At 35.0% G+C, this 19,584-nt stretch overlaps 1 protein-coding gene across 1 annotated transcript in view; it reads right to left on the bottom strand.

Moving 5' to 3' along the window:
* Positions 1–9,771: 9,771 nt before the first annotated feature.
* LOC145297764 (HAUS augmin-like complex subunit 1) overlaps positions 9,772–19,584 on the bottom strand; it is a 43,709-nt gene continuing 33,896 nt past the window's right edge. The window contains exons 2-3 of the mRNA XM_080144007.1: positions 17,994–18,312; positions 9,772–15,180 (exon numbers count right to left, since the gene is read on the bottom strand). Coding sequence (XP_080000133.1) covers positions 14,717–15,180; positions 17,994–18,312 — 783 coding nt within the window. The 3' untranslated portion in view covers positions 9,772–14,716. The remainder of the gene's footprint in view (positions 15,181–17,993; positions 18,313–19,584) is intronic.

Below are 19,584 nucleotides of genomic sequence, written 5' to 3'. Positions count from 1 at the left end.
TTTAGTGTTCGGTTGTTTTTTTTTGGTAGGGGAATTGATATTTAATCTTGATTTTTAGATTTTAATGTCTTTCTATTGTGATTTTCGTCTTAGTGTGTTGGGATATCCATAATATTTTCTATTAGAAATACTTATAATTTAATTATAGGCAAATAACTAATTATATTGCTAATATTAACATTTTGCATGCTGTTATTTCCTTATGAGGTTTAAATTAGAATTTTCTAGACCGTTCTCGGTCTGCTCTTATATCTAATAAACCAATAGCAATCCAGGACACTGTTTTTATTCGTATTGATTAAAAGCATTTGTTGATGAAAAACATTTGATAAAAAGGAGCGATATTTATGAATAAGGATAAAGTATTTCTTAGTGTTCAGATTTATTTGTCTCCCCACGAGGGCAGAGTTAGATATAGGATCGGTTTTTAATGTGGGGGAAAATCCTAAATGGGGACACTCTGGATAGGAACAAAGATAAAAATCGTCTCAGTCATGAAGGATTTCTTCTCCACTGACCGATGACAGAAAAAGTGAAGTGTAGCATCAAAACAGATACTACATTGTGATCTCATGTATTTCTTAGTGATGTTAGTCTAATAGTGAAATACGGCTGATATGATTCAATGTGTTACATTAGAGATGAAGTGTGTGTGCACGTACGTGTGTGTTTTAATTTTAATGTGATTTATACATATGTGAGTAGATTTTGCATTTTGTTTGTTTGCGTGTTGATATTAAGCTATGTCCAATTCGGGAATGAATTTTGTTATGAAATTTTTTCCTGTGTAAATAGAAGTAATTGTCGGTTTGGAAGATTGGCATTATTTTCAAATTATTTCCTCTGCATGCATTACATGTTTTGAAACAGAGGTGTCTGTTTTCTGCGATTTTTATGTTACTCTTATGTAAGACCACTCTATTGCTGAGGTTTCTGTTGTATGCTTTGCATCTTAGTTCATGCACTACATTTCTAGGGGTGTAGTGTAAGTCTTTATTTCGAATGTTTGTGTTTAGTTTTTGAATGTATACGCATTTCCCTCTATTATTAAGTCACAAACTCCACATCGCTGTTTGATGGATTTTGTATCCTCTTTGGTAGTGTGTTGATTTAGTTTGGAGGAAGTTAATAGGTACTTGAAGTTTTTGAGTTTTTTGTTGTTTTAAATATGTTGTTTAGTTTATCATTTTGACTGAGTAGGATAATTTTTTGTTACTTGTGTAAATAATTCTGGGTTGTTTGTATTGTGTGTGTACTCCAATTTGTTCTTCCTTATGCTTTTTGGGTTTCTTAGTCTACTGTTATTTTTTTCTGCCAATTAGATACCTTTACGTACTAGTTGTGGTCGGTATCCGCTTTTCCTCAGCATTATGTGTAGTTCATTTAATCGAGTCGATCGGAGGTGTTTGTGACTATGGAGCAGATTCTGCGTACCAGGGAGTAGGGTATGGATTTAAGACAGTTTTTGGAGTGGTAGATATTGTTAGACGTCTGTGGACTTGTGAGAAATGTCTGTGATTATGTTGTTTTTAATTTGTACTAGAATGTCTAAAAATAAAAATAAAAAGATAACTCTATGGAGCTTTTTTCTAAATTTGCAGATTTTTGAATATATTTGATGTCCCCTATGTGGTTCTCTAAAGGATAAAGCAATCATCAATCTATCTCTTCCAAGATTCTATGAAGAGTGCCTTGGCATTGTGTCCGTATTTCTGCGCTCTATCCTTTCATAAAGAGGATCTTTCAGGCAGGCTAGTGTAAGGGTGGCATATGTTGGTGTCATTTTTGTTCGCATTGCTGTGCCTAGTATTATTAAATTCGAAAGAATTGTTGTTGAGGATTATATCTTCGCTGTCAATCACGAATTATTTGGTGAATCTGCGGTGTAATGTTTGTGTATGTTTATCGATCCAGTATGAGATTGTTTCCTTCCCTACGTTGTGGGGTATGTTGCTGTGTAGGCTGCTAACGTCGAATGTAGCTAGTATTGTTTCATGGTCTACTGTTTGTGGTAGGGAACATAGGAAGTGACTGCCGTCTCTTATGTAGCTCCTGACTAGATGGTGAATGTTTGTAATAATATGCCTATTAAGTTGCTAAATCTGCTTGTTGAGCATGCTGGTCTGAATGTAAGGTCATTGGGATTTAGGGTTCTGATGTATTCAGAGTTTTGTATGTTGATGGTATGTCTTAACTCGTTCGATTTGTGTATCTTGGATAATTCGTAGAAGTGGTTTGTTTTGTTGTGAAGTTTGCAAGGAAATTTTTTTCTTTTTTTTAATAGTCTATTGTTGTGTAAAGTTTTGTGATTTTAGATATTTCTGTGTTGTCTATGTTAGAGACACCTGGTTTGTCATAGTCTTCGTTTGCTAGTGATTCTAAAATTTTCGTTTTATAGTAACTTTTATTCATGATAACCACAGCATTACCTTAGTCTGCTTCCTTTACAATTATGTTGTCATTGTTTCGGATGTTTTCGAGTATTTGGTTTGTTTTCGAGTGTTAGGTTACTGATGGGTTTGTCTTTTTGCTGGCGGTTACAGAGACTTTCAAAGAAGGTGTTTAGTTTCTTTCGTCTTGTTGTGTTGGGGAAGTACGTTGACTTGTTTTTTTTTGACAAGAGAATCGTTTGTTTTTCCCTGTAATTTAATATATCTAGGAGTCTGAACTTGCGTTCAAATTCTTTAAGGTCTTTCTTCAGCTATTATGTTACTTTCAGCTCTATTATTATGTTACTTTTGGGCAAAATTTGAGGCCCAGTTTTAGTACTTCGATTTCGCTCTTTATTAATGTCTCTGTGGATAAATTTATGATTTTGGGTTTATGTTGTCTTGTCTGGTGTTGTCGTTTTGCGTGGAATTCCAAAAAATGATGCGAGTTGTTGGTTTCGTTGCTTTGGATGGGGGTGAGTTGTGTTCTTGTATAGAGATGTGTTGGTTATGATAGTACCTGGAATATTTGGATTGATTATGTTAGCGTAGAGGGTATTTTTTAGGTCTTTTTCATTGCATAGTGTACCAGGGGTAAGTGCTATAGGGATTATTTAAAATTATGTGGTATCTATGGAGATGGTTTTGTTTCCTACGGTTGTTTTGGTAGGGATTGTTAAGGACATTTTTGGTGGTTTGTATGGGTGGTGCAGAGTGTGAAGAAGAGGGTTCTTGATTGTGTTGGATGATGTGGTTGGCAGTAGCTTGGTATGTATCGTTATATGGGGTTGTACTTATTAGGGTCCTTGTGTGGTGGTGTGTTGTCGGTGTTTGATATGTTTGGTGTGTTTTAGTAATTGTATTTGTTTGGTGCCTCTATTCCTTAGTGAGTGTATGGTGTGTTTGATGGTGTTTTGGTTAAATTTGTTGGTAAGGACGATGTATGATATGTGAATGTTGTGGTTATTTCGTGGCGTGTACCTTGAATTGTTGTATGTGGTATTCTTGTGAGTAATGTGCGTTTCGTTTCTTACCTACGTTTCGTAATCTCTCCACTTGATATCGGGTATGATTGTTTTGTTTTTTGGTTGGTTTTACTGTTCATGTTCGACGCTTGTTTGGCTTTTGCTTTCCAAGTAGACTTTTCATCCAGGTATTTTTTCATCCGATAATTTTCTGGAGTTTTCTCCTCCTTCTCTCTGCATTCCGATTCCCAGAGTCCAAAACAGAATTGATGGATCTCCTTTGGACATTGTTCCCTAAGGTCGGTTAACATTTTGTTCTCGATTTCCATGTATACTTTTGTGAGGTGTTATTTTTTCTTGTCTTGACCTGTAGTTTCGAAACGTTTAGGGTTTTTTTTGTTCTTCCGTGTCTTGTGGAACTTTTCCCCCGAATGTTTGGAATGAACTGTTCCTCCATTGATAAAAATGTTCTGTATGTTAGGGCGGTGTTGCTGCATTTTACCACATGGTAAAAGGTCATTTTCCTCTGTTTGTTCATATATATATATATATATATATATATATATATATATATATATATACACACACACATTTTCGCTCATTTTCTAAAGAGCCTTTTTAGCAATTAAGACGAAATATAAATATTTCACAATATGAGTTAATTTATTGAACTTTTTTAGCATATATCATTGCTTTTGCATTTATCTTCATTTTGTAAGTTGTTATTCTTTCTGTTTCTCTCTCATATATATATATATATATATATATATATATATATATAAGTACGTGCATTCATGGCGGGTAACTGATAGAGGAACAGTTTTGAAAACCGGTTTATCATAACTGTTTGTCGGTTCCCGATTATGTATACTAATGCAATTATGATTAATTTCATATTGTTGTTTAACCTGCAAAATTTATTGTATATTTTTTGCAAACTTCTTCCCGCTAATGAGAAGAATTGCATTCTTCGAAACTCCATGGAATAAGGCTTTTCTTGCTTATTTGAACTCCCTTTTCGGATAATTAAAATTGTATATACCTTCCTTAAAGGTTTATAAGGTTTTCGTTTTGTCGAAAATTTGAATAAAGATTTTTGATATATATATATATATATATATATATCAAGTCTTCGACCACTCATGCCTTCACCGTATCCTGTGCGAACGGATCCTTAACTCGACCATACGCGCTAGATGTAACATCCTTGGCCTGGAAGAATGGACAAAACTGTTGAAAAGGAGGCTCTGGTGGTTCAGTCACGTGCTGCGCCAGCTGATGGAGGAGTTCGTCTTCAATTAGTGGCGCCCAATGCACCTACTAGCTGGAGAAGGGCCAAGGTGGTCAATTTAAGATTTGGCTCGCGACAGTCAGAGCAGATATGGAGATCGTGTCCGGTCCTGGCGTTTTTATGTCCGTCGCTGGAACCGTGAATGGCTGGATCATGCCGTCGACTCTGCTGCCAACCAACTAGGGTGGGTGGCTTTGACACGAGATGCAGCTAACACCATTGTAGCCGGCTCAACCCATCCTGGTTGAAAGCTGCTACAGCCACAGGCAGATAGGTAATGTGATGCGATGCCTCCGTTCAGTCCCAAAAGACAATGAAGACTTGCGTGTAATTGTGAGACAAGGATTGCGCACTCACAAACACACCTCTCCTGAATCGGCACTGCTTGGATCTAGTAGGAGAGACCCAAGACTGACCGGAAACAATGCAGAGATAAGCGGAAAGCACATACAACACCTTACATTCCTAAATGGTCATCCATTTTAGTACTGACCAGGTTTATCGTTGCTTAACTTCAGTGATTTGGCGGAAATCGGTGTGGCAACGTGATTATGACGTGTTATAAATATACACACAAACACAGACCGTATCGCTGTATCACAGTTATTCAATGAAGCTTGACTAGCAATTGTCCTAAGCCAAGATCGAACCTACGACACCATCTAGTTAAAAATTGCCAACTCTAATCACTACTACGACACAAACGCCGCTGACAAATATTCCAGCTTCAATTGTTTATTCACAAAGTTCTTTGCATTGCGTTATTAGATGAGGATATCACTAGCAACAGTGCTCATTTCGAGAAAGGGGCTAATATCGTCATCCACAGAGAGACTGATACGCTACATAACAGCTGTTCAGTGCAGCTAGACTAATACCCGCTCAAACCAGAATTGAACCGACGATCACTTGATATATATATCAACCAGCTTGGGTTGAGCATATTAGGAAGTGGTTTACAAATTACCATTAGCATATGAAGCGATGCTCTCTGTATAAACGAATTGAGCTTAGGTATTTGGACAATGTCAAAACATTGTAAATCCACCGCTTACATAGCGGGAGCAAAATAGCGCAACGGTTAGAAGCTCCGACTGTCATATGGGGTGGTCGGGTTTCGATCCTGGCTTGAGGTAGTTGCTTGTCTAGCCGCACTGATGAGCTGCGGAACAGTACTGTATGTGGATAACATATATATATATATATATATATATATATATATATATATATATATATTCAAGGACGTCTAATTGAACACGACAGAGTTATTCTTTTTCCCGATTTTTCTGGATATCTTTTCCGTTTGCCGAGCGGTCTTTTAATTTCAGCTGGCACGTTATATAAAATGGCGCCCTAAAGTTGTTCGGCCATGTTCTTCTCAAGCGTTTTCTATCGGTGCATCCGATTATCATCTGGAGCAATTGTTATCTTTTTCTTTGACGCTGGGTGTATTTTATAAATTTTTTTTTTAATTGGTTATAAAAAGGTGGGTGCAGGGGGGTGGGGGCGAATTATATTCGTTTCATTTTTTAATTTCGATTTTCCTATTTTGTAGTTTATTTATTTAGTTTCTTGTTGGTTATTAAATACTGAACGCACTCTAAAAACTCATACAACGCATACATAGGCCACACAACAACAATACTCTCCCGACGACTAACCTATCATTTAGCCGACAATATTGCCATAAAATGCCTAACATCACATAATAAAACCTACAGTCATCCGACATTAGAAATATCTTAATACTAAAATTCGATACCTTAACAATATTTTCTCTGTTCATATATAAGATTTATAAAAGCGAAAATGTATGTATGTATGTATGTATGTATGTATGTGTGTTCACTTTTTCTGTATGTCTACAAAAGGCTTCTTTCAGAGAAGCGGTCGGTCGCTTCACAACTTTTTAAAACTTTTTATATCACATATAAATCGTAATATATCACAGTTAACAACGAAGCTCGCCTGTCTATTTAATTTGCTCGATTTCGGGAAGATAAATATTCAACATTTGTCGCTCGCCGCATGTGGGTTAGTCTTTTTCCTATAACATCTTGGGGGGGGAAGCGTTCAGCAGTAAATGAAGGTACTTGACCTCATTAACTCATTAAAACGGGCACCTACCAAATCAAAGTAATTAAATAAATTCAAACTTGTTTCCGTTAGCATCTCGCGGTGGGGCAATAGTTAACGTCGCACTTTTCTTTCTTTTTTTTTTTTTTGAAAAATTTAATTTACAACTTTGCCTCAACGGTTCGGGTTCAATCCTCATACTTACCTACCAAAACTTTTTAACCCACCCCCACCCCCGGAGTTTCCACACACACCTCCAAACACCTGGGCAACGCCGGGTACCCCTCGCTAGTAACTAATAACGACGAATTTAAAATAAAATTACTTGAAGTTATACAATCTACAGCCCTTTTTTAACCGGATCTCATTTAATACCAGTATTTAATCATGAATAAGAAACTAAATAAATAAACTATAAAATAGGAAAATCGATATTAAAAAGGAAAAAAAATTAAAATAATTCGCCCCTAACCCTCCTATGCCTACCTTTATAACCAATTAAAAAAAAATATATACAAATAACCCATTTTAAACACCATCGCCATTTTATATAACATGCCAGCTGAAATTAAAAAGACCGCTCGGCAGATGGAAAAGATATCTAGAAAAAAAACAGAAAAAAGAATAAATGTCGTATTCAATCAGACGTGCTTTAATAATGACTTGCTGCCAAAATATAAAAAATATATACAGTGCCGGCAAAAACAAGGTCCGCAGATGTAATTTTTTTCAACAACCTACACCTCATTTGATTCGCCTTTTATTACTCTATATTTTTACCTGCTCATATTTGACTTTTAATTGAAATATTCTAGCGTTCACATCATTTTAAAAAAATAACTTAAAATTGAGGAGGCAAAAAGAAAGTCCGCAGCAACAAATTCGCTTAAAACCAGCTTAAATCATCGTCCCTAAATCAGTTTAAAATATCCACCAACAGGCAACAAACCATCTCTAATCGTAATTTTTGTTGATCCAGGTTATACAATGTAACATTTAGTCTATATGCCACGACTTTCTCTTGGTGATCGTCAGGAGCGCATTAATCTCTACATGTCTGGTTTATTCAATCGAGAAATCGGCCACAGATTGAAATGTGATGAGAAAACAGTACGAAAGACTGTGTTCGTGATGACCCAAACTCTGGTCGTACTAGAGTTACTTCTAACAGGGAAGACAATGCTATCAATATCCGCAGCAACAGATTTGAAACGGCTCCCCAAATCCAACAACAGTGCAATCTTGTTAAAAAGTGCTCTCTTTCTATTGTCAAGAATAGATTAAAGGAATTTAATTTGCGAGGATATGTTGCAAGAGGCAAGCCGATGACTTTTGTAAAGAACAGAAAGCGCCGTCTGGACTTCGTCAGATGCAATGAAGATCATGACTCTTCATATTGGTCAAAAGTGCTTTTTAGCGACGAAAGCAAGTTCAATAGGCTAGGCAGTGATGGTAGGTAGTACGTCCGTCGGAGGAAAGACGAAGAATTTAATCCTAGGTGCCCAGTTTCAACGCTGCAGGGTGGTGGAGATCCAGTTTTGGTGTGGGGCATTATTAGTACCAATGCTCCAGGGTCTATAGTTCGCTTGCAAGGTAAAATTAATTCGACCAAGTATATTAATATGTTGACTGAACATTTTCTACCCTACTTTGGTCGGAATTTGGATAATAATCCCATCTTCATGCAGGATAATGCTCCCATTCACACAGCTGGCAATGTCAAGAGATTCATGGAAGAGCATAATATTCCGAGTTTGGATTGACCTGCACAATCTCCAGACCTCAATCCTATCGAAAACGTATGGAATTACATTCAAGCAACAGCTACGCAATGATAAAATTTCAAATTTGAAAGAACTTTGGACAAAAATTAAAGAAAAGTGGAATGCCCTTTCCTCGGAGTATTGCTGCAAACTAATTCAAGGAATTCCCAAAAGTTTGCAGGCTTTCAAATTGAAGGAGTGCATTGCTACTAAATATTAACTAGTTCATTGTGTTCCTGTTGTATTTGTGTTGCATTAATGTCCTAAACATTGTGCGGACTTTCTTTGAATTCTTCTTTCAATTTGAAGTTATTTTTTTTTTAAATTAACGTGAACACTAGAATATTTCAATTAAAAGTCAAATATGGACAGGTAAAATTGTATAAGAATAAAAGACGAATCAAATGAGGTATAGTGTGTTGAAATAGTTACATTAAAGTTAGCTTAAATTTGCAGTTTTTTGGAAAAAAAAAATACAAGTGCGGACCTTCTTTTTGCCGCTTGTGTTCGGCTGATTAATCGGAATCGGAAAAATCGACAAATTTGGGGGTATCGGAGTCGCTATCGAAAAAAATGGTGCCTATTATCCGATGCCAAAACGATAGTTTAATTGTCTATTTTTATTTGATTTCTTTTAAAGCAAAATCTTCCATTGCTGGTAATAATGATAAAATAATATTTTATTTTAATTGGAATTCATTATTGAGATGAGTATTATTTATATTAATTTATTTATTGCGGACTATTATCCTCATCTTTATTAGCTGTTGTTTCACGACGTTTCGGCCAAACGAAACGTCGTGAAAATAACAACTAATAAAGATGAGAATAATAGTCCGCAATAAATTAATATAAATAATACTCATCTCAATAATGAATTCCAATTAAAATAATGTATATACCATTCTGTACGGACCTGACCATGGAAGATCAGATAATAAATAAACGTGGATTTATAAGATCAAAAAATCCAACCTTGATCGCCCCTTCGGTGCCCGTGGCGCAGTTGATAGAGACGTTGAATCTCTACGGTACCAGGTCAGAATTGACTGAAGATAGCGGTGTCAATCCTACCCAAAGCCAGAGGCTTACTTGCCCAAAAACGTGGTGAGACGACAACTACGGATGGCAGTGATTGCTGAGAATGCAGTTAGGAGATTCGAAGTTCCTATCCGTCGCAGTTACCACCTGACGAAGGGCAGAGGAATAGTTGGCGGAAACATCGTGAAACAACGACTAACAAAGATGAGAATAATAGTCCGCAATAAATAAATTAATATAATAAATATTTATTGATTTTAAATTACCAATAAAGCTTAAATCGATAGATCATCATCCACAAGTGTATTTTGACGTTTAGGAAAACATCTGCAAATTTAACTTTTTTTTTTTTTTTTTTTTTACAGAAATCGGGGAAAACAACTCTATAGTTAAATATTTACTGATTTATAAAGATTCGAAATCTAATTTTTATCGGAATCGGGAATTTAGTACGGAATCGGGAAATATATTGGAATCGACCCATCACTAATACATAAGTTTCGTGGTTAAATTTTAAATTCTGAAAAAACAACATATACAGACATTTAAGATTTAAGAATTTATTGCTTGACAAAGGAATATATAAAAGGGGTTATTTTAATTTCCTTAATCCATGGATTTTCAACAATGACTCATATCATCAGAGGAAATGAAATGCAGTTAGCAAAATGTTCAGCTGCGAATGGACGCTATTTTGCTTTTCAGCACAATTATTGAAAATAGTTTTTTTGAGTGGTTGTGGATAATTATATGGAGAAAATTATACGAAAAGAGAAGTTGATACAACCTGGGTAATCCATTATTGGAAGCAGTCCAATGTCGTTCGGGGTTATAAATCCAGGTGGGTAGAAAATAGGCCCATGGGAGAAAGTGATATTCTCATATAGCGAAAGCGTATTGCTCCTTATTGATTTTTCGAAAGATATACGGGGCAGTCTTATTCGTTGGTTGCGTTGAGTGTGTGTTATTAGCTGTAGTCCAAATGCTTTCTCTGTGTTGACAAAGTGTATCCGAAGTTGGGTGGATATACTATTCCATTGTAATTATCCCTGTGAGTAATAGAATTTGAGCATTAAGTTAAGTATGCAATGGACCTCGAAATCAATAGTGTAGGAAGCGAAATAGCAAAAATAGCAAAATAATCCTGGAGATGATATTCAGAACGGTGCGTTGGACGGCTTGCTTCGGGTGTGAGTCTCTGTAGAAAGATAATTCGTTTTCATTTTATAGTGGGTGAGGGAAGCCTTTTAGATGACGGAAAGAGGAGAGTGGTGTGAAGTAGAGAGGGTAAAGAGAGAGGAGGAGAGTTAAAGTTGGGCGAGCATACAGGTTCTTAATGGAATTTTTTTCGACGGGGAGGGAGGAATTGTATTTTAGTATTATTTAAAAGGGTTGACCTCTTGATTTTAAATTCAAGTGGGAAATGTATATTCTTGTGATTTTCAATGGGGGTGTGCGTGATAATGGGTGGGTGTGCTGTTTTTGGTGAGCGGATGGTTGAGCAGATGAGGTGGAGATAGAGACGAGTCATAGTGTGAAAATATGGAATGTTTGGAGGGTTACTTAAGTGAGTTTAAGGTTGGGTTCTTTTAATTTTGAGTGTATATTTAAAGTGTATATTTAAAGGTGACTTCATTAGTTGTGATAAGTCAGTTCAATACGCTTGTTGTCGTAGTGTGATCTGGTTTAATTAAGTTTGTTTAAATTTTATTTAAAATACATATATTTCTGTTTGGAGGCGATCTATGGATGAGTTTGTTTTGTTGTTCGTTGAGTTTGAATTGATGTTTTAGTGAGTGTTTTATATACTGTGGCTAATTAGATATTTTTTATAAAGGGGAGAATTGATTTAAATGATGAGCTGTGTATGGGGTCGCCCAAGCGTGGTTGATTTTAACTATTCATATAATGATTACTTGTATATCCACCTGGAAAACCTAAACATAAGTACAGATATAAGCACATATATACCCACAGACACACTTACATACGTACACATACATATATAGACATACATACATACATACTTATACATAGTATACACTTACACACAAACAACTGATCCATACCATGCTTACATAAATACAGACTTATATACATACGCATCGTTATACTAATGCACATGTGTACTCAATTACATATATACATATCATAACGCAAATACGCATATTAGAGAAGGGAACTACTTATACAGCCGGGCGATTATGCATCCGGTCGATTATGCATGCGCGCGCACTCGAGTGTACAATTGCGTTCATATGCACTGCCGAACGTCGATATAATCAAGTGCAAGCATGCAAGTAATACCCCCTTTTTGCATACCATCGTATACATACAGCAAATATACATCTACATAAGTGTTATGTCTAAAAAGAGATGAAGGTGCGTACGCTGGTATATATAACATACAAATACAGAGAGCGTGCACCTACCTTTAAAGATATATAGAAATCAACAAATGATCGGGTTTATCTAACGATTCTATTTTAGAGAGGGGGATAATCCTTCATTGCCAACACATTTATATGGTCCAGGGAGATATAGATAGTTAGAGTGTACCAATATACGGCTATACACACATACGCGTATACACGCACACACATACACACACGTGCACATACATATATATACGCTACAGCTCATAATCATATGTATATACACTCAACACAAAACGAACGTCTACAAACTCACACATATATACATCCACATATACAAGGAAATGAAGTTAATGGAGACAAGATCATGCACACATATATACACATATATATATACACACACACATATATATATACACAGATATACAGCCATACATACATAGACATGTATAAACATATACTTGCTCAAACATGCACATGTATAAGTACACATATAGGCATACATAAATATTAACATTGCTACAGCGCATGCAACATCCACCCTCTCATGCGTGCATACATATACACTCATACAAGCGTGAATCTATGCTTATACATATAGGGGCAACATGCCAAAACTAGTTCAGATATGGTGACTTAAGTGGCTTTGAGCTGGCTATACTTGAATTTTTTCCTGTGTTTGCATAACGAAATAAGCTCATTTTTTATGTTTACCGTGGCTTTAGGATATGTTATTATTGCAACTGCATCTGAAGTGCAAAGGTTACAGAATTTGGATTTAGGGATGTATGAATTGGATTTTTTCAATAAATCCCATTTTAGTGAGTACGGAATATTCCTATGTTGGAGGTCTTTAATCAAAGTTGTTAGGGAGGTGCCTCTATTATTATTTGGATTTTCATTATTAAAGGAGCTTATATGGTTGGAAATTCTCAGTTTAATTAGATTTTCCGTTGCACCGATATACTTGTGGGATTTTACATTTGCATTAATGGTGTTTAAGCTGTCGGAGTTTCTACTATGGGTGTGGGATAAACTTATAGAGGGGGGGGGCGGGATGATTGGGTTCGAATTGTTTTCAGGATGGGGTTCCTGAGTGACTTGGGTGTTATCAGGTGTCTTATTTGTGGGGTTGGCATAGTTGGAGTCAGTGGAGCTCTCTAATGCTGTTGGTTCAGTAGTTAATGTGTTTTGAACACGATTTTCAGGTGTTCTATCAGTTGCACTTGTTGTGGTTGGGAGTTCAGTGACTGTGCATGAATAGATTACGTCCTTGTGGATGCAATCGTTTCTTAAGGGGCAATATTGTTTATTTCGGCAATTACAATTTTTTGTGGGTGGAATTTCAGGGGATAGGCCTAGGCTTTTCTCATTTTAGAGTTGTTTGATGTTATTATCGTTTGTGCTATGTTAGGCATAGTGGAGTAAGAGATTTTTATTGAATTTTTAATATAGTGCTGTATCTATGGGGTTGTTGAAAGGATTATTCAATTATTTTAAAAAAATCCTTTGGTATATTAGTTTTTACGTTGGAGCTGTATGGTGGGTTGAACCATATGGATTTTTTTCGCCTTAATTTATTGCTATTCTTTTTATTTTGTTTGCTATTGGATTTAGTCTTAGACTTTATGGGCTCTGGATTAGGATTATGCTTGTTCGAGGAGTTACGGATGGGGTTATTGTTTTTCTTTTGAGTCATGTTATGCGTAATTATTGATTTATTTTTGTTGTTTTCCAATTTGTTACCTATGTATTCTATCTTATCCGTATATCCCGAATTGCGTAAGGCATTATTGTAAAAGGTTGCTGCTTGGCTAAATGTTTTCTTATTGGCTGATAGGCTTGATATTCTTTTTGAGACGGATGGTACTATAGAGTTGATAATAGATCTGGGATGATTCGATTGTTTATGCACATAGAAAAGGTTCAAATTAGGATTATGGTAAGGTGAGTAGGCTTCCGAATTTAGATTTAGAGATATGTCCAAGAAATTGGATGTCTTATTATTATGATCCACTTCAATAGAAAGGCCATAGTTTCTAAAGAACTCATGTAATTTCTTTACGGTATTATTGTATTGTCTGGGCATATATATATATATATATATATATATATATATATATATAGACATTTATTGTTTGTTAATGTTAATGATATTTTACATTTCATGTAAATTAATACTTCCGTCCCTCCTGCACCCACCTTTATGACCTTTATATTAAAATATATATGTAAATAGACCATTTTATATAACACCGTAATTTTATATAACATGCCAGCTGAAATTAAAAAGACCGCTCGGCAAATGGAAAATATATCCAAAAAGATCGGAAAAGGAATAACCATTGTGTTTAATCAAATGCGCTAAAATAATGACTTGCTGCCAATATATATATATATATATATATATATATATATATATATATGGCATTTATTGTTTGTTAATATTAATGACATTTTATATTGTATGTGTATTGATACGTCACACAAACCTTCCAAAGGGTCCCTGTGATACACAGTCTACTAGTAAAAAAAAAAACTATCTACAATCCAGATATTTGTGAAACACTAAAGAAAATATTGGCAATATTGATTTTTAATCAATAAAACCGGATTTTATAAATTTTATTAGAAAATTTCCTACCTGACCTTTTACGATGATTAGGAAGTAGAATTTAAAACAATTGCCTGTGCTAGTCTCGTAGACAGAAATTGACATTTCCGGTTTAAATTACATAAGGCGAATAATTTCCGGAAGTGGCAATTCTGCGCATGCTCACAAGACGCTGTAATCTATACAACCCGCAAGGATGCGTTCAAGCCTTCGACTCTCGATTTCCATCTCTTGAACAGCAGATTCAATTTTAGAAAGGCTCGGCGGGATGTTACGAAACTTTCTCAGTTTGGCACGCACCGCTAAGCATTTCTCAACGATCCGATCGAGTTCTCGTTTTTTGGCGACAATTCTCTGGTGACTCACAGAACTACTGGCACCACAGCCTTTCAGGCGTTTTATATTCTTTGATAATTGTCCGTTGTTCAATTTCTCCTCATGCCAACGAAACCGCAAGTACCTTCCACTATTTGTGCGAATAAAGATAGGATCAAGGCAGAGATTCTGCAGTTGTAGCTCCAGGGTTTCCAAAGATGGTTTATTTGGTTCCGATCGGGTAATCTTCGATTTCATTTGGAACTTATACCATTCGCATGCTTCCATTCGGTGTCGAAGTTGGATAAGACCTTGAATTAAAAAAATATAATGCTTAATTTTAAATTTGTGAGATATATATTTATGGCAACTAAACTACACAGAATATTCCGCATTTCATTCTCGTGAGAATTCAGAATATTCTGTGTAGTTTAATTGCCATATATATATATATATTTTCTAACTTACTGCCTAGCTCTTCCTATGTATTGAGCACTGTTGAAGTAAATACTGAAAATTTACGCATAAAATTATATTTTCGTATATGAGATTAAATGAAGTGGTTTATTTATATTTATATATATATATATATATATATATATATATATATATATATATATAAAGCTGAGCGTCTGTGTCTGATCACAGATAGGTTCCTATATGGTTGACTATTATAGAAAACTGAGCACATAATGATAGAAGATGTATCGAGACACAGGAATGGGTATGTTTGATCTGGCATAATGAGGATTTATAAAAACTGTGGGGTCTGCGTACGCGCCTGGTCCACAAAGTATGAAAAAAAAAAAGCGTTTACAAGTGTTTTTGATATAGATGTACATAATACTTTGATAAGTATGTTTTAACTTAAATAGGGATGGTATAATAAAATTGTGGGGGTCTGCATTCGCGCCTGGCCTCCATAGAATGGAAATAGGCACAAACTTTAATAAAGACTTTTCATATCTATCTGCATAAGTATACTTTGATGATTATGTTTCAGTTTGAAGAAATATTGTATAATAAAATTATGGGGTGTTCGTTCGCACCTGACCTCCATAAAATGGAAATATGTCACAAAGTTTAACAAGGTTTTTTTTAATACAGATCCACATAATATTGTTATATATATATATATATATATATATATGTAATATATGTTTCAGTGTGAACAGGTATGTTATAATAAATTATGGGGTTTATCTATTTTATTTTTACTTTCATCATATTTTGCTTTAGTTTTGATAGCCCCAAATTCGAAGCTATCTCTTTACAACCCTTCCTTTTCATAACCTATCATATTTTAATAAATCAGAGTCTATTTTCTGTAGGCTGTTTTTGAACCCAGTCAATGACTGGTACTTTTGCTAGTATATATATATATATAAGTTATTTTTCACGCTCTAACATTGATATTAAAAGCCTACTTTTTATTTTTAAATTATTAAAACGAACTTCTAAATATTTTCAATCATGTACATGCGAACGACTGTATAAAGATTAACTAATTTGCATTCCTTTCAAAAAGAGCCTTAATTACTTAAGATAGGTTCCGAAAGAGCTGAGCCTATGAAAAAGGAACTCTCTCTCTCTCTCTCACACACACACACACACACATACACACAAAGTGACTTTTGTATACTAGTAGAAAGAGAAAGAGGGGGGAGAGAATTTTTCCGTCTGTTCATAGGCCCATCGCAGTATTAAAAAAAATGATAAATACATTGCGACACTTCTCTTATATTAGCTGTCATTCACGCATGATGTTTGGAATGTGACTACGAAGATGCCAACATCGGGATCTTTTTCTATGATAATAAACTTATTTCTCCATTCATTTCAATACAACAATAAAAGTTCAAACTAATTATATTCGACTAGTATACTTCATATAGATTTTCTGTTTATTTTATTTTTTTTTGTTTTAAATATAATAAATATATTGTCGAATTTGTCTCCTTTTAAAATATCAGAAATCTCAACTTCTTTCAGAAAAGGAATATTAAATTAATTGTAAATAATGCATTCCCAACAAATAAAACGGATACCATTAAAATCACTTATTCATTTTTTATGGTTTCTTATTAGATTAGTTTCATTTTACTTTTACGTTGAATTCTATTTATGCATAGTTTCTATATTCTGCATAAATTCATTTAGGATGAAAACGTTCTAGAATACACACACATATAAAGTGACCTTGTCGATGTGTGTGTGTGTGTGTGTGTGTGTGATGAGAAACATCAAACTTCGACAACAAAAAAAAATGTTACGCAACGAAAAAAAAAAGATGTTACGCGACGAAAAAAAAAAGATGTTACGCGACGAAAAAAAAAAGATGTTACGCGACGAAAAAAAAAGATGTTACGCGACGAAAAAAAAAGATGTTACGCGACGAAAAAAAAAAGATGTTACGCGACGAAAAAAAAAAAAAGATGTTACGCGACGAAAAAAAAAAAAAGATGTTACGCGACGAAAAAAAAAAAAAGATGTTACGCGACGAAAAAAAAAAAAAGATGTTACGCGACGAAAAAAAAAAAGATGTTACGCGACGAAAAAAAAAAAGATGTTACGCGACGAAAAAAAAAGATGTTACGCGACGAAAAAAAAAAGATGTTACGCGACGAAAAAAAAAAAGGATGTTACGCGACGAAAGATAAAAAAGATGTTACGCGACGAAAAAAAAAAAGATGTTACGCGACGAAAAAAAAAAAGATGTTACGCGACGAAAAAAAAAAGATGTTACGCAACGAAAAAAAAAGATGTTACGCAACGAAAAAAAAAAGATGTTACGCGACGAAAAAAAAAAGATGTTACGCGACGAAAAAAAAAAGATGTTATGTGACGAAAAAAAAATGTTACGCGACGAAAAAAAAATGTTACGCGACGAAAAAAAAAATGTTGCGCGACGAAAAAAAAAAATGTTACGTGACGAAAAAAAAAAAAGAAAGATGTCTCACGTCGGGAAAAAATGTGAGTCAATAAAAAGAGAGAATAAAGCGGCAAAAATAGAGATAAACAACAGATGGAAAAAGGCGAGAGCGAGATAGAAGACTATTAGAGAGAGACAAAAAGGCAGACGAAAAGGAGCAGAAACTAAAAGAGACAAAAAAGGGGTTCTCACCTAAAAGATAGTTTGTATCGGATGGGTGAGCGAGTTTCAAGAGTTTGGCCATCTTCAACAAAATACTTAAATACTTCAAACTTGATTCGGGGAGTTTATTTAAGGTCAAACCAATGAAATTCAGGGTGATTTTCATGGATCGAGATTCCATCCGATATTCCTGGGATTTTTGTTTCAGGTCCCCGATGCGGATCAAAGCATACCCGTCTTGTACCGAGTTCTGGTTAATTATCGAGTTGAGAATGGAAAGACTTCGATCACATAGTTCAAAATGGTAATCTGTATTATTTCCGAGCTGTTCGTGAACCCAGTGGAAAATCTGAAAATGTAAAGAAAGGAAACATTGTGGATTGCGTTTCTGAGGATGAATGCTGGTCACCCATCTGAGACCTGTAGAGAGAGGAACTGATATTTTTGTAAAGTGAATTACGAACTATATATTAGGCGTCTGCATTTAGGGAGAAATCGGATCATTCGTAAAAGAAATCCGTTAGAAAGAAACGCATTCCCCACCTCCCCAAGATTAAGGGTTTTAAAAAATAGACGCAAACAAGTACAAAAGACAGACAACAAGTACAAAAGACAGACAACAAGTACAAAAGACAGACAACAAGTACAAAAGACAGACAACAAGTACAAAAGACAGACAACAAGTACAAAAGACAGACAACAAGTACAAAAGACAGACAACAAGTACAAAAGACAGACAACAAGTACAAAAGACAGACAACAAGTACAAAAGACAGACAACAAGTACAAAAGACAGACAACAAGTACAAAAGACAGACAACAAGTACAAAAGACAGACAACAAGTACAAAAGACAGACAACAAGTACAAAAGACAGACAACTACTACAAAAGACAGACAACTACTACAAAAGACAGACAACTACTACAAAAGACAGACAACTACTACAAAAGACAGACAACTACTACAAAAGACAGACAACTACTACAAAAGACAGACAACTACTACAAAAGACAGACAACTACTACAAAAGACAGACAACTACTACAAAAGACAGACAACTACTACAAAAGACAGACAACTACTACAAAAGACAGACAAAACAAAAAGACAAATTACAGACAATAAAAAAAAAATTTCAAACAACAAAAAAGGTATAGAACGGACAAAATGATGAAAAAAAAAAAAAAAAAAAAAAAAAGGAAAAAGTCAATTACATTCTCATTTTTTTTATAAAATTGCCTCCACATACAAACAAACGCACGCGCACGAAAATAAAAACAATAAAAATAAAATTGTCTCACGGAAAATAAATGTTTGAAATCGAAAAAAAAAGGCAAGGAACAAGGGCAGTGTTACAGAATACTAAAGAGATCCTTCATAAGGGAACTCCCGCATCTTTGGTATTTAGGACAAAGGAATCCTCTGCCTTGTTTTAAAAACCTTTTAAGACGTGGCGAATTACTGACATTCTATGAAGGTTATTTGCCATGCCCAAAAGAAAGGGCGCCAGATTAACCTGGGGGGCAGGGCACTCCCGTTTCTTTAAAGGCAGAAGAATGCCCTAAAAGAGAACAAGTCATTGAATAAGCAATGCAACCCCGTCCCATTTTTCTATTAAT

The sequence above is a fragment of the Euprymna scolopes genome, chromosome 18, assembly GCF_053919585.1.
Source record: "Euprymna scolopes isolate OS-2025 chromosome 18, ASM5391958v1, whole genome shotgun sequence".
NCBI lineage: Eukaryota > Metazoa > Mollusca > Cephalopoda > Sepiida > Sepiolidae > Euprymna > Euprymna scolopes.
This window is presented reverse-complemented; position numbering and strand designations above follow the sequence as displayed.